Source organism: Pteropus alecto, unplaced genomic scaffold (genome assembly GCF_000325575.1).
Source record: "Pteropus alecto unplaced genomic scaffold, ASM32557v1 scaffold121, whole genome shotgun sequence".
In the NCBI taxonomy this organism is placed as follows: Eukaryota; Metazoa; Chordata; class Mammalia; order Chiroptera; family Pteropodidae; genus Pteropus; species Pteropus alecto.
In genome coordinates, this window is record NW_006434369.1 from 9,327,333 (window position 1) to 9,342,016 (window position 14,684).

Sequence of the window (14,684 nt, forward strand, 5' to 3'; positions counted from 1 at the left end):
TAAAGTTCAAGTAAAAAATTTTTGGAAAACAATTTAGCATCATCTTATGTACTGAACATCTACATTCCCTATATAATCCACACATGTGCACCAGGATAAGAGAATATTCATAGCTGCACTGTGACAGCAAAAAGATAGCTATAACTCAAATCCATCAACGAGAGGAGGAACAAATCATTTCTCTCAATGAAATATTATTATAGCAATTAAAAAAATAGCTACATGCAACAACATATATGAATCTTAGAGGTGATGTTGAGTGAAAAAGCTGTTATAACTGTATAACCTATTTTTACTTTTAAAGTTAAAATTCAACCAAAACTAAAAAGTATATTTTTTAAGAATACATAATTAAGAAGCGCTAAAATGATGAACATGAAGTTGAGGACAGAGCAAATAGAGGAACGCAATAAAGACTAGCATGCAGGTTGATGCAACAGTGTTAGCAACGTGCCAGTCCTTAAAAGGGGTATTAAAATCAAAGATTACCATGTTATTCTTAGGCTTTATAATTTAATACTTTATACATATTAATTCATGTCAAATATTGTATGATAAAAATTTAAAACAAAGTATTAAAATTAAAGTTTATTCAAGAGATAGCACATAGAAGCTCTCCTAATAAATTGATCTATTTATTTCAGTTTATTTTATACAGATTCCATCACTATATCTGTGACAATCACTATTTTATTTAAATCCTGCTCAATAATTTCAGAAATAGTGTCAAGCACAATGGATGTTAAGAACAAGTAAATAGCACAGTAAAGAAGAATATAATGATGTTATATGGAGAACTGTATGCATGTTGCATGCTGTACTTCCCCCCAAGTTAATGAAAATAAAAATAAAGTCATCTGATTTCCATTCACAAGCAAAGAGAAAGAATAAAATACATTAACATAATTTAGTGCACTTTTATATTCTATTGGGGTATAATGGACAAAAGTCAGTTTCTATGACACAATAGTATACAAACAGATTAATCTTTCCTTAAAATATCATAAAACAAGAAAGATATCTTTTTAAATTTATCAATGAACAAGGTTTTGTGTATGTGTGTGTTTAAGAACCATTATGTTAAATATTTCTGAAGATAAACTAGTTGCTTATCCTAATGTTTAAAAATGGAGAGGGTAGAAAGCTTAAATAAGTTAAGGACTACAAGTAGCTATAATGGAGACAAAGCCTAAGAACTGTGAGCATTATAGAAGAAATCCAGATGTAGAAAAAAAAAGTCAGGCTTGCAGAGGGAAATTAAACAAAAGCTTATTGAAAAAACAGTTAAAAAGTGATCTATCCTAGATGACTCATTTTAATCAATAAAAACAATAAATAACTCTAAATTTTAAAGTATATTCTTCAAAGGGAGAAATGAAATCCCTTTAATAAAATAGATAGCTCAGCAAGCAAAGATTTGAGAATTTACAACACCTTTATTACTCAGATTTTTTCTCATGTTGTTAAAGACAAACTGATATTACTCTATTATATTTGAGAGGAAAACTATTTTATTTTTAATTTTCCCAGAATGTTTATTTAAAAGTGAAAGCCAAGTAGTAATTTTAGGCAGTGAATTGCACAGAACAATGCTCATTTGGTATTCATCCTAGGTCTTAAATAAGTGCAGCTTGCCAAATGGAGCCCACTAGATTATTCTAAACCTCATTATCCACTTTCTTTTTCTAGAACTTTTGTTCGGATTCCTCCTTCCTATTAGGCACTTAGTTCACTGTTCTTAAAACTCTGCCACATAGATAAGAAAGAAGGAAAATGAAGACAAGCACATATTTATTTTGCTATTTGAAGTAGCTCTAAATCACTACTAGATGTGAAATAGGCTAAGAAAAATGAAGTTTTTAATCCTAAAGTCTCTTATAGCCTCAGTGTCTTAAATACTTTATGCTTACAGCAATGTGGGGAAGGGATCTTCAGTGAACCTTTCCAAGAGATAGCATGGGTATGGTGACTTCTCTGCTCTTGCTAGACTTGCTTTTCTGCAAGAATGTAATGAAAGGGTCATATTTAATATGAACCTTCCAGAGACTGCATGGAGGAAGGGAGCAAGAGGAGACAAAAAAAAAGGAGGAGGACACTTCTTTAAGGTTGTTGTATTCCACAGCCCAACTATTCAGACCAACTCCGAACAATCTTGGAAGTTTCACAGGTTGGTTCAAGGGATGGAGAACCTGGACAGTTAGAAAAAATGTCCACTAAAGATACCTACTGAGAAATCTAACTAGATTGAAAATATATGTATTTTTAAAAAGATTCTCAATTGTAATCCCACATGGCTAATTCACTTTGTGAAAATATTCCACTGTAATCAGAAGATATAACAAGGACAAAGAAATAATAAATCATGAAATATGCCACAGAGAACTTCATATCCTTTTAATCAATTTTACTCATTGACACAGTGTGTTAGGACACCATCCACCTCACTGTCTTCCCCTCCCCACAGACTGTTCTACATCGAATGTATTTTTTCATATCACATGGAAAAAGAATCATTATGCCTTCTATGATGAAAACCAAGTTTGCCTTTACAATTCTTATATTTATATAAAATTATACCAACTGTAACTAGTGAAAGGACACAATGATATATAAATGAAAGTTAATCATCTTCCACTGCCTTTTTTCTCACCATTGTAAAGATATTTGTTTATAAATCCTTTCAAACTTTATCCAATCCTGTATAAGCATGTGTGTATGTATGCTTTTGCTTGAACCAAAAAATGGTATCATATTTTACACGGTACACTGCAGTTTCATTCTTCTCATTTAGCAACAAATTATCACAGTCAGCTAAAATAACATTTTTAAAAAGCTGTATAACATCCCAAAATATGAATGTGCTAAAATTTATCCAACTATTTCTTAACTAGCTTTCAGGTTATTTTAGTTGTCTAAGGTTATTGTTGTTTCAAAAAAAAATACTGCATCACATGAACACACATATGCACATACATGAGTAAACATAAGCATCAGTATCCATTATACTAGTATTTTTATTGCTATAGGACAGTCTCACAAACAGGGCTTTCAAAAGAGATACAACAATCTTCACTCCTACCAGCACTTTCATTCCCTACAATAATCATACTCCTACCGCAATATGTTAATATACAGAAAACAGTTACAGGATATGCAATGTAGCTAAACATTTCATAAAGCAAAGTCCATATACTTTTAGGTATTAAGGTGATTTGTTAATTGCATCATATGATTATATTGAATGATTTAGTAAGGCTGTATTTATAAGGTATTGAATGATTTAGTAAGGCTGTATTTATAAGGAATCTTTGCAAGAAAAAAGTTTATACTGGGGTTGATTTTACTTTACCTTTTTTTGATACTTCCGCCCCATTAAGTTCTTTCTGTGCTTCTTCAATTTTATCTAAAGAAAACAAAGAAAATATTATGAATCAATTCATCATATACAAATGAGAACACACTAAAACAAATATAAACAGTGCTTGATGCATAATAACTATTTGTTGAATTATCTATGAAACAAATATGTGTAATTTGTTAAAGTAGTGACATATTCCCTTTTGAAATTATTTTTGTAATTTTAATCATGTCTTAGTCACAAGGACCACTTCTAATTAATTAATGTTTCCATAATGCAAATAATTAGTGCATTTTAAATACTATAGTTAGAAAATAACTAATAAATGTAACTAAAAATACTTTCCTTATAAAGTAATATAAGTGCCCAACAGAGAGTTAATCAGAGATATAACAAATGCCTACTAGCTTAGAAACAAATCTAAGCAAAGTTCACAATTGCTCTAAAAGCTAAGTCAAACATGGAAGAAAGAAAAATAAAAGGAAATGAGCTAAAGAGTAGCATGACACCCAACACTTGGTACTAGGACAGAATTATCTATGCATTATATAAAACTAATGACTACAGAACTGTTATATATGCACGAAGTTTTGAAAGATTAGGTGTAACCCAGAAGCAATAACTAACAAAGATGTGGAAAGGCTGCCTCCGGAGCGGACAGGAGAGGGAGGCAACTGTGGGCCCAGGGCCTGCAGTTCTTCCATCTGAGGCTTTGGGCACAATTGGATTTTGTAAATAAGTACATGTCCTACTTTGATAACAATAAATCTAAATTGTATAAGAATATATATATTTGATGACTATGACAGAGGCCAATTCCATGTTTAATGCAGTGGTCTAAGTGCTTATTATAATGGTAAAAGTTAAAAAATTCCCGGGGTGCTATTTTGTACTGAAATAAATACAGTACCAATAATTATACGATATTTTAGATAGTCCACGGAAGTGTAGTTTAAAGGCTTTCAGAATACTGGTACTTAAGCCATTTATGCCTTCCAGCATATACAATCAGCTCCCCCAATAGTCTTCAATGCTAAACCTACCACTATTGGCCACGGAAGACATAACCTTCAAAACGGCATCCTTCCCCAATCAATAAAAGGCACAGATCTACCACAGGCCCTTCAACCTCTGGTCTACCTGCCTCTTCCCCCATTATCCTTGCTGAAAAAAACCCAGAAATTCAGAAAACCTTTGATTTATTGATCAAATTTCTTTGAATTGCTTATTGATCCATCCACCCTGCTGAATCAAGGCAGAAGGGGAGCAGCAGAATAAAGGAACAAGCTAGTTTGAAATACTAGATACTATATATCAGCAATGGTCAGAAAAACTAAATTTTCATCCTGACAAATGCATTCTCCTCAACATTGTACTAATTCCTTCCTGCTAATTATTAGATCTAGAATAAGATTTATGAAGAACAGATACAACTTTTGAAAATAACAGAATTTTTCTTATTTACACACGTTAGTTATTTCTCATGAAATGATGAGTGAAAACTAAAAACAGTCCTGTAAAATAAAGAATTCTTATTAAAAGCAGAAAGTGGATCCTGCATGCACAGTAATCTTAAAATATCAAATGTATAGATGAAACCTATATTAATACAAATGCCGAAAGGGCAAAGCCCTATTTCTAAAAATACAATACACTAAGTCATTGTAGTCACTTAAAATGTAAATAAACAAATCACATAATTTGAATATATAGTCCATGAAAAACATAAAAAACACCGTTATTTCTATGCCAGCTTTTCTTCCAAACTTAAGAATCATAAATATATATATATATATATATATAGTAAAAACTGTGTTTAAGTTTATACACACATAATTTGGCATTATATAATAAAATAACTTTTCGTTAACAGAATCAATTGTGGCTCGAAGCAACAAAAACTCATGACATCACACATATTTAAAAAATAGCTTCAGTAGCACATATACTAAAAAATAGCTCTTACTTAACAGTATACTGAGGTTTGGCCATCTTCTGTTTGTACTTTTAACAAATTCTTACATACACGACCTCAATTTACAATTGATAACAGAACACTGGTCTTTGTTTTTAAATTTTGCAAATAAGTTGCGTTTTTTTTTTCTCTTGATAATAACAGTGTACGGATCAGTAGATTTAAGATATCTATCATGTTAGATGTAAGCATCTACTTCAATGCTTTTACCTAGAGCTGCAGTTCAAAAGGTAACACAGTTTTCAATAAGAGAGCCTGTAAGCAGCTATTTTTAAAAGCTTTTGCTTCGATTTTTATGAAAAGTTCTGTTTATATTTAACCTATGTTTTATGATTCTCCTGGTAAAATATGATGTTTTGAAGATAATATGCAAAACTAAAAAAGCAGTCATTCATTATATGCTCCTAATTGGTTTATACAAGGCAATTTACTAATATTTTAAAGCAATATTTATCACTTTTTTCACTACGACCCAGAGCAAGAAATATATTTTACATTCCAACCAATTACATGTGCATACATATGTGTATACATAATTTAGAAACAAATTTACCCACACTCTACATTTTATCCTTCACTATTAAGAATGAAAAATGCCGCCCTGCCCAACTATACTGATGAATTGTAAACCTGCAGCTTGAAACTCACTGATATAAGAAGCAGTTCTCAACACATCTTTTTTTATCTTCCCCTTTTTTATATTCCTTTCATCCTTTTCACTTCCCAGGATTAACACATCTCATTCTAGGCCTTAATGTGGGGTGGGGGGTGTTGTGTTGTTTAGCATGGAATCTCAGATTCTGAGACATCTTCCATCATGCCCTCCCCACTGTCTTATCTTAGGTAACAATTTCGCAAGAGAACTACACATTCAGAAATAAATAGTTTCTCTGTTGCCATTGATTACAAATAAATTATACATGCAAAATGGACACTCAGACAATGTTGGTAAATTTAAAGTAAGTAATGCATTGTAACTGCAATGAGTTCTTACTGTATTTAAATTAAGATGTTAATGTTCTAATTGATTCAGTTTTTACTAAATATACTTAGAGTTGGCACGTGGAAAAGATCTCAGCAACACATGAAAGGATTCACAATCTTCCCTAAGACACACAAAGGCCCAGGGCTGACAGAGAGACTTGCAAGGAGAAGGGGTAGTAATATTATAGGTTATATTTTAGTTCTACAACTTTTTAGTTTTTCTTCTCTGATAAAGCACAGAAACTATTTGTTAATAGTAAAGACTATGAACAATCTTGTATAATGCCACCCCTGAGTGCAGGCTCTGTCAGATCCCTAAGATTTCCCAGAATGCCCCTCCAGTTCCATTCTTTCTCTATAGGACATCCTTTTGAGATCTCGCTTTCTCTAGGGCACCTCATTCAGAGCCTGTCCCTCTATTCTCTTGTGCTACCACCAAACCTTGCATGAAGAAGCCCATTTCTCTACAGCTATATATCTCATGATCATTAGTAATAATGACAATAAGGCAGACCTGACAAGTGACACAGATAAAACACTGATATATTCTGAAAAAAAGGAATACCTAGCATTTGGCATTTAACAGTTTTACTTAAGAACTCAGCACTGTAACCCCTTTAACATTATAAATGATTTCTATGTTTGGGAAACTGTATTAGTACATAAAAGCATCTGAATCAACTGTATTCCATTCAGTCTTTCAATGATTTAAATAATTTCTACCTTGAAAAGGATTAAGAAGTATAAATTGCCAATTATAAAAATAGTCGCAGGATGTAAAGTACAGCGTAGGGAATATAGTCAATAATATAATAACTACGTATGGTGTCAGATGGGTACTAGACTTACTGGAGTGGTTACTTTATAAGGCATATAAATGTCTAATCACTATGTTGTGCACTTGAAATTAATATGTCAACTGTAATTGAAAAATAAATTTTAAAAATGAATTCTATCTTATTCTATCAGCTCGTCCTTCCTTCTTGCTGTTTTGATAGGCACCTATACTCTGCTCTAACATTCTCCCTCTTCACTTAGCCCTGAAAACACAAAATGAAAATGCTAACCATAAAATTTTATGAAGTAGATCCTAATGAACTGTAAAAGGCACCTCTATTTACTGAAAGAGATACCATCTGATTGAAAAAACATTACCATATGTGACTGTACTATTTTTACTACTGAATAAGCCTTACTCCTACGTCCCTTCATTACACATCAGTGCAAGCTCCTTACTCTTACTGTTAACTGTCAGAGCTATTTCAATAAGACTAAATATACGACAATGATGTAATGTTAAAAATGCATCCAATACCCATAACCCTTTATACATGCTCTTCGAAATGAAAATTATCCTGGCGTTCACCACTAAATCAGCTAAGTCAATCTTCCATTTTTTTAAATTAATTAATTTATTTTTATCCACTAGTCTATTGTCCATGTCCATGAGTCTCTGTTTGAGTAAATCTTCCATTATAAGTAACACAGTTTAACCTAAAAAATACACATCTTATGCACCCCTCTAGACCTACATCTTTGAGGAAGAGGACACTCTACAATAATGATGAAAATGATAGTCCAGACTAGTAATATTTCAAATTGAAATCTATTGCTTGAAATAAGTGAAAAAAATCAGAGACGATTCTGTGCTAATGAATTTGAAAATTGTGATTAACTACTAAGTTTTAGAAAAACATAAAATTACTCAACTTGATCCAACAAGAGAAAAACTCAACTGGAATAAAAACCATGAATGAACTTGAAAAAATTACCAGAGAATGACACAGAATTTCCTTTTGTAAAGGTTCCAGGACCAGAGAGTTTTATCAAATTTTTTCGTATTTTGAAGAATAAAGCATTTCTTAAACTGTTCCAGAGCACAAGATAACACAAAAGGAGTTCTAAATCATTTCATAAAACTGGTATAAATAACTTGGATATCAAAATGAGAACAAAGAGGCAGAAAATCAATACTACAGACAAGTCTCACACATGACTAGGGACGTAACAATCTATACACCAAAAAGTATGTTCAAAAGTAAGAAAGTCATGTCCAAGTAGGGTGTAAAATAAGTATGCAAAGACATTTCAATATTAGGAAGCATATATAATAAGCCGTAACAGCAAAAAGGATAAGGATGGGGGAAAGGTAATTTAAGTAATGTGCAAAATGCACTTGATTAAATCACATGTATCTCTTGTGTTAAGAAAAACTAAAAAACAAAAACTAGACAGACGAAAACCTCTAAAAATGAATATAAAGGGATATACTTCATTATATTAACCAAGTAGTATTCTAATAAATATACCAAACAAAGAAATTAGCCAGATGAAAGTAAACTATGGAATCAGAGAGAAACACAGTTAAGAGAAGGTTGTTTGGTTTGGTGTGTTTTTCAAAGATGTTTATAGACTCAAGGAGAGGAACCAATAAAAAGAGAGTAAAGAAACAGAAAAGAGTGGAGGATAATAAGGGGCAAGGCTCTGGAGAGAGTAGAAGACAACATCAAGAGTTCAAAGGTGGAGGGTTGTTTTTGAACAGGGAAATACCCAGGCAATTCTATGAGGTCTGAGGAAAAAGGAGGAAGGTAGGTCAGGTGCAAAGTCAGCTGATAGGAAGGAAGATTTTGAGAAAGTTCAGATCCAATTACCTCAAATTTATTGAAATAAGAGACATGGTTGTCTACATAGAAATAGGAGTTTAGTGTTTGTATAAGAGGTCCTGGAAACTGACTGGTGAAAATTAGACAAAGTTATTGATAGGAATGGAAGAGCTGACCAGTTTTAAGGACAAATAAAAGCAGTGATGAATAGCAACTAGAGATTTGTGAACGTAGAAATCCATAAATTTGGGGTGGCTTCAATGTGCAGAATTTTAGGTGGCTCCAATATGTGTGAAAATCCATGAATTTTACATGGCTCCAATGTGGCTCCACTGCTATTTATTCTAACAAAGTTTGGCAATTTGGATGAAAAACTGGAGAAGAAATGCCAATTTTGGATTTTTCCGGGAAGAAAGGCAAAGAATTCTGTGAGATAAGGGTGCTGGAGAGTTGTTTGTATGATCGACCAAATATACCATACAAGATGTCTAGGAAGGAACTGATAAAGGAGAAGATGTAGGAACCAAAGGTAGAGGAGGGGAGCTGAATATCTGAGGGCCCCCAAAATTCTTGCTAGAGGTTGTAATCAATTTGGATAAAGGGCTCAAGGGTTCCAAAAAGATCTAGACTGGCTATGGGAAAAGTAAGGTGGAGATAAAAGTTAACAAAACATGAATAATCTCCTAATTTAGTATGATAATAAGTCAAGGAATAGTGAAGAAAATAAGGAGCAAAATATGCCATAATAAAATTTAAAATGTGAAATGCCTAATCTTGCTATATTTTATAGTCTGCTCTTTGCAAAATTGTTCATTTATCCTTTTCAGAAAGCAGGTTTCCATTGTGACACTGAGAAAAACTTAAATAATTCAAAGAGAAAAGTAGACATAAGTTCTATTATGCATTTAAAATTATGGATCAACTAAATATAATATTCTTCCATAAGCAAATCATCTTGATATCAAAACTGACCATGAAAATAAGAAAATGTACATAGACATACAAAGAACCCGCTAAAATTATTTTTGTCCCTTAATGACATCAGGTTTCACTTTACAGTTACTTAGCCTTGATCAACAGAGCTGAGAACTGTGTGTCCGGCCCCTGCTCAAACTCTACACTTTTAAAAGTAGGGTAATTATATCTTTTTATCCCTAGAGGGCACTAAGAAGACCACTGGCTTATATAGTTGAGCACAATTTCCTAAGAAGGAAAAAGCAAAGCACTCTCCTAAAGTCTCCTTCCCCAAATCTCACACCATCTGAGAGCCCACAAGGAATCTAGCCAAAGGGTTAAGCTTTAAGTTGAAAAGCTCCTTCTTTAGAAAACTGCCGAAGCAATTTAGCACGAAGCCAAAGTTGAGTCCTTTAGTGCCACTCTCCAGCTCCTAGTTTGATGACCCTGTATACATCACCCAAAACAGTAAAACTCAAACTCTTCTGCATATTAGAATCACTTAATATTAGAGTTGTTTAAAAATCTTGATACTGAGGCCGAACCCCATACCAACTAAATTAGCATTTTAAAAAGTTTCCCAGGTGATTCCAACATGCAGCCAAACTTGAAAATCAATGTTCTCTAAATTACAGATATTATCAGATCAAGATTCAGAATTGTACAAAACTCAAGTAGTTAGGAGGAAGTCTTATCAACCAGCTCTTAGAAGCAACTTTTTATCAAGTAACAGGGACAGAGCAGGAACATTATCTGCCTGCCTTATCAAAGGAGCTGCTGAGTTTGTAGATACCATGGAGGATAAAAAAAGGAAAGCTCCAAAGCTCCATGTACGCTTAGTGGCTATGGATGTACAGCTAAAAAGCAAAGCCAAAGCATATATTCTTAATAAGTATAATATCAGAAACAGGTCTAATGTTTATTATTAATGTGAGCCCTAGACTAGAAAATAAATTTCAAGCTGAAATTCAATGTTTGAAAATTTAAAAAACTATTTAAACATAATAAACTATTGTGAAAAGATACTGCAAACTGACATAGATTAATACAGTTTTCTAATAATCATATTAAAATACTTCGTCCACTGTGGTTTAGATATTATAATTAGAGTATGACAACAGTGGTTTCCTCTTCCTATTTGATGATTTCTCAGGCAGTGAATGGAAGAGGGTAGTCATGGTAACAATAGAGGGGGAGAAAAAGAAACATGATGGCTGGCAGAGCGTTCTCATACTGAGAGGTTAGACAGCAGGTTTACTTGGGTTGCTAACCCGGTAACAGTCACATACACGTGTCTGACCACATGCGTGCATACACACACACTTACACCATACAAACACTCACATTCTGAATTTAGGACTATAGATGTAGAGATAAATGAAAGAGACCCAGGACGTGTGGATCTCAAAGAAAGATTGGAAAAAACTCTTCTGGCTCTTGAGGCTGGCTATGTGCCTCACCCCTAGTCAGCTTAATAGTACATCCAGTTTTTCCTACATTTTTTAAAGGCCCTCTTATTAAAAGAGGATAGTGGAAGGGAAGAAGGGAAGGAAGGAGAGAAGGACGGAAGGAGGGAGGGAGGGAGAGAGGGAGGAAGGGAGGGAGGGAGAAAAGGAAGGAAGGAAGGAAGAAAGGAAGGAAGGAAGGAAGGAAAAGGAAAAAAAGGAAGGGAAGGAATTTATATTACCTAGAGCAAACATATAGAAACTAAGCATAGTGAACTCTGGAGAGGTGACCAACGGTGTAGATGTGCTGTCACCTTCTTTCTATGGGCCTGGAGGTACTTCTTGGCACAGGCCCCTCACTGCCACTTTGAAAGCCCACTCCCCATTCAGTCACATCAGGAAATAGTTAATGCTCAGGGTGTACCAAGAACTCTGACAAAACTATCCTATGACTCGGGATAAATAATATCTTGATATTTCAGATTTCTGGTTCCATTGGTTCCGTTCTGTGATCTCACATTACTACCACAAGTACAAATAAATCTATATTCTCCAAGAAGTTGGGGGAAAAGGGACAAAGATTACAAATGTGAGGGGAAAAGGAAAGAAATAGTGGGATTAACTGCAAACTCCTTTTGGTTAAGAAGAAGAATATTTAGAGGCACAGAAGACTAGAAAGGAAAGACTACAACTACATTTTGTCTAGAACTCTAACTGGATGAAACATCGGTTTGGGGTAAATAATATTCTGATATTTCAGTTTTCTACTAAAGACCCAGCAAACTTGTGATCTTCCTAATTACCCGCCTCTGAAGGTATTATTACTGCGATGGCCCCTTCTGCACATGAACAGCTCAGCTCTGCCCTCCTTCCCTTCATAAACTTGGATGTGTGGTTACCCTGGTTCAAGCCCTGGCCTCCTAGCTGATACAATTTCCCTTCAGCAATATTCACCTCCATGAAAAGACTTAATCTCCATGACATCTATGCCACATCTCAGACTCTGAATAGGCCTCTCTGTGTATGGCATTAAATGGTTGACTATATTCTAATTAAAATAGAAACGAGAATTTTTCTTCCTTGAGTCCCTATCGTAAATTTAGTGGACACAATAAACTATCTATTGCATAGGTATGGGCACAGCTCATAGTTGTCTTTAAAGTAATTTTATCTATTTTTTTTTTTTATTTCAAAGAACATTCCATATTTCAAATCTACAAACATGTATTTAACTGGTAACTCAAAGCCATAAATAGAGCTATACTGGACAACAAATACATGTGCAAATATAATCTGATGATATCTAAAGGATATCTGGAAACTTGAAAGTAATCAGTTTAAAACAATTTTTTAAAAAATCTATTTATTTATGTGACCAATAGTAGAAAACTCTATAGGACAAAAACCCTAGTTTCTCTGACAATTTGCAAAGAAAAAAAAGAGAATTGAAAAGGTACCTATAGATCAGAAGCACATAAAAAGACATACAAACCTATAAAATGTGTGGACCTTATTAGTCCTGATTTTAACAAAGGTTAAAAAAATTATGACACTGCAGAGAACTGGAAATTTAAACACTGACAGGATATTTGATATTATTTTGGTTTCATAAAGGTATTGTGAATATGTGAAAAAATATTCCTCTTTTGAAGCCTATATACCGAAAACATATTAATGAAAAAATATACCTGAGGTCTGCTTTAAAATATTATGGGAGGGGGAAATGCCCAAGGTAGTAAATGAAAAAACTTTGGCTATAGCTATTAATTACTGAAGCCAAATGACAGGTAAATAGAGGTTTATTACATCATTCTATTTTGCAGTCACTTTCAAACTTCCATAATCAAAAGTTTAAAAAGGAAATAAAAAGAGCCAAAAAAAAAAAATTACTAACATATTATTATAGCATTACAGTTTAAATAATAATCATACTCAAGAAGAAATATGTAACAGTGTTTAAGCTAATGAAGCTAAGTATCTAAAGGCCCAACATACAAGCATTCAATAAAGGTCAACGTCTCAGAAATAATCAGAGCCCAGAGGAAATTAAATAATTTCTGAACTACCACTAGGAGTCAGGTCTGTACATACCAAAGCTGAATAGGGTAATAAAAAAGAACAGAAAATTATTTCTAGAATTATGATAGCCAGTGTTCTTAATTACTTTTGGTAAGGCAGGGGGAAGGTAAGAATGTGAAGACTAGAAAGCTTTCCAAAATATAAAGTCAAATAAATAAATCAAAAAAAAAAAAAATCCAGGGAGTAGAACAATGTATACAGTTTACTCTCCATTTGGGTAGACATTTAAAAATGAATGTGAGTGTGTTGTTAACAGTCACCCCTGGGGAAAGGGAGCCAAGTAAGAAAGGCATATATGTCATTGTACTTTTTTACTGTCTTTTCTGTTTGAATCAGTTAACACTGAGATTTACTTTAGTTCTGAAATTTAAACAAAAATATGTGGTAGAAGAAGAAAACAATATTTGAACCTCCCAAAATAACCACTGGCATACTGGCACACTAGGTTCCAGGTTCTTTTTCATATTTGTGTACACGCACACACACTTTTAAAAATAAAATGACACAAGAAGTAAATGGACAAGCTGTTTTGTTTGTTTTGTTTTAAAATTAGAATATCTCCACCCTACTTCACTGTTAATCCCCATTTTCAATTAAAAACTTTAATTAAAAAAAAAGGATAAAATGAAACTTCAAAAAAATCCCTATGACCACAATGCAGTCTTTCCCAGGAAGTGAGATACACACACACACACACGCTTCTGCATACAACCTCAGAGAATGCAGCAATCTGTGAAGACACTAAACCCAGGTTAAGAACTTCTGATATAGACCTAATCTACATTATTACTATTCTTTTGTATCTGAATGAAGAAGATTCAAAGGTACATTTCACAGTGACACTGAACATGTTTTCATTTTTTCAGTCATTAGATTTCTCCCCACATATAAAAATGTAGCTCTTACCAGTACAAACTATTCTTATTTAGCCACATGAAAAAAAGAGGGGGGAAGTGTGTAACTGAAACAATCCATTCCTTCTCTTAATTTACCAGCCCAATTATATTTACCACCTCTTTGTACAGAGTAGAGGAAAGCAGATAGGAAAGAAAAAATTACTGATATCATTACATCAGGCATTGTGTTTGGAACAGTACATCTCACGTGCAAAGCTTTGAGACAGATACAGTGTCTTCCCTTCAGAACCCAAGCTCTAGTAGAGATAAAAATACATTAATCAAATAAAACATATTAATGTGTAAGTACTAATAAGATACAGTAGTCCCCCTTCTCCACAGGGGATATGTTCCAAGACCCTCAGTGGATGCCTAAAACTGCATAGAGTA

General features: G+C 33.4%; 1 protein-coding gene across 1 annotated transcript in view; it reads right to left on the reverse strand.

Moving 5' to 3' along the window:
* The window catches only part of HIVEP1 (human immunodeficiency virus type I enhancer binding protein 1), a 128,116-nt gene that overhangs the window by 64,481 nt on the left and 48,951 nt on the right, over positions 1-14,684 (reverse strand). Inside the window, 1 exon segment of the mRNA XM_025044916.1 lies at positions 3,350-3,403. Within this exon segment, the coding sequence (XP_024900684.1) occupies positions 3,350-3,403 (54 nt within the window).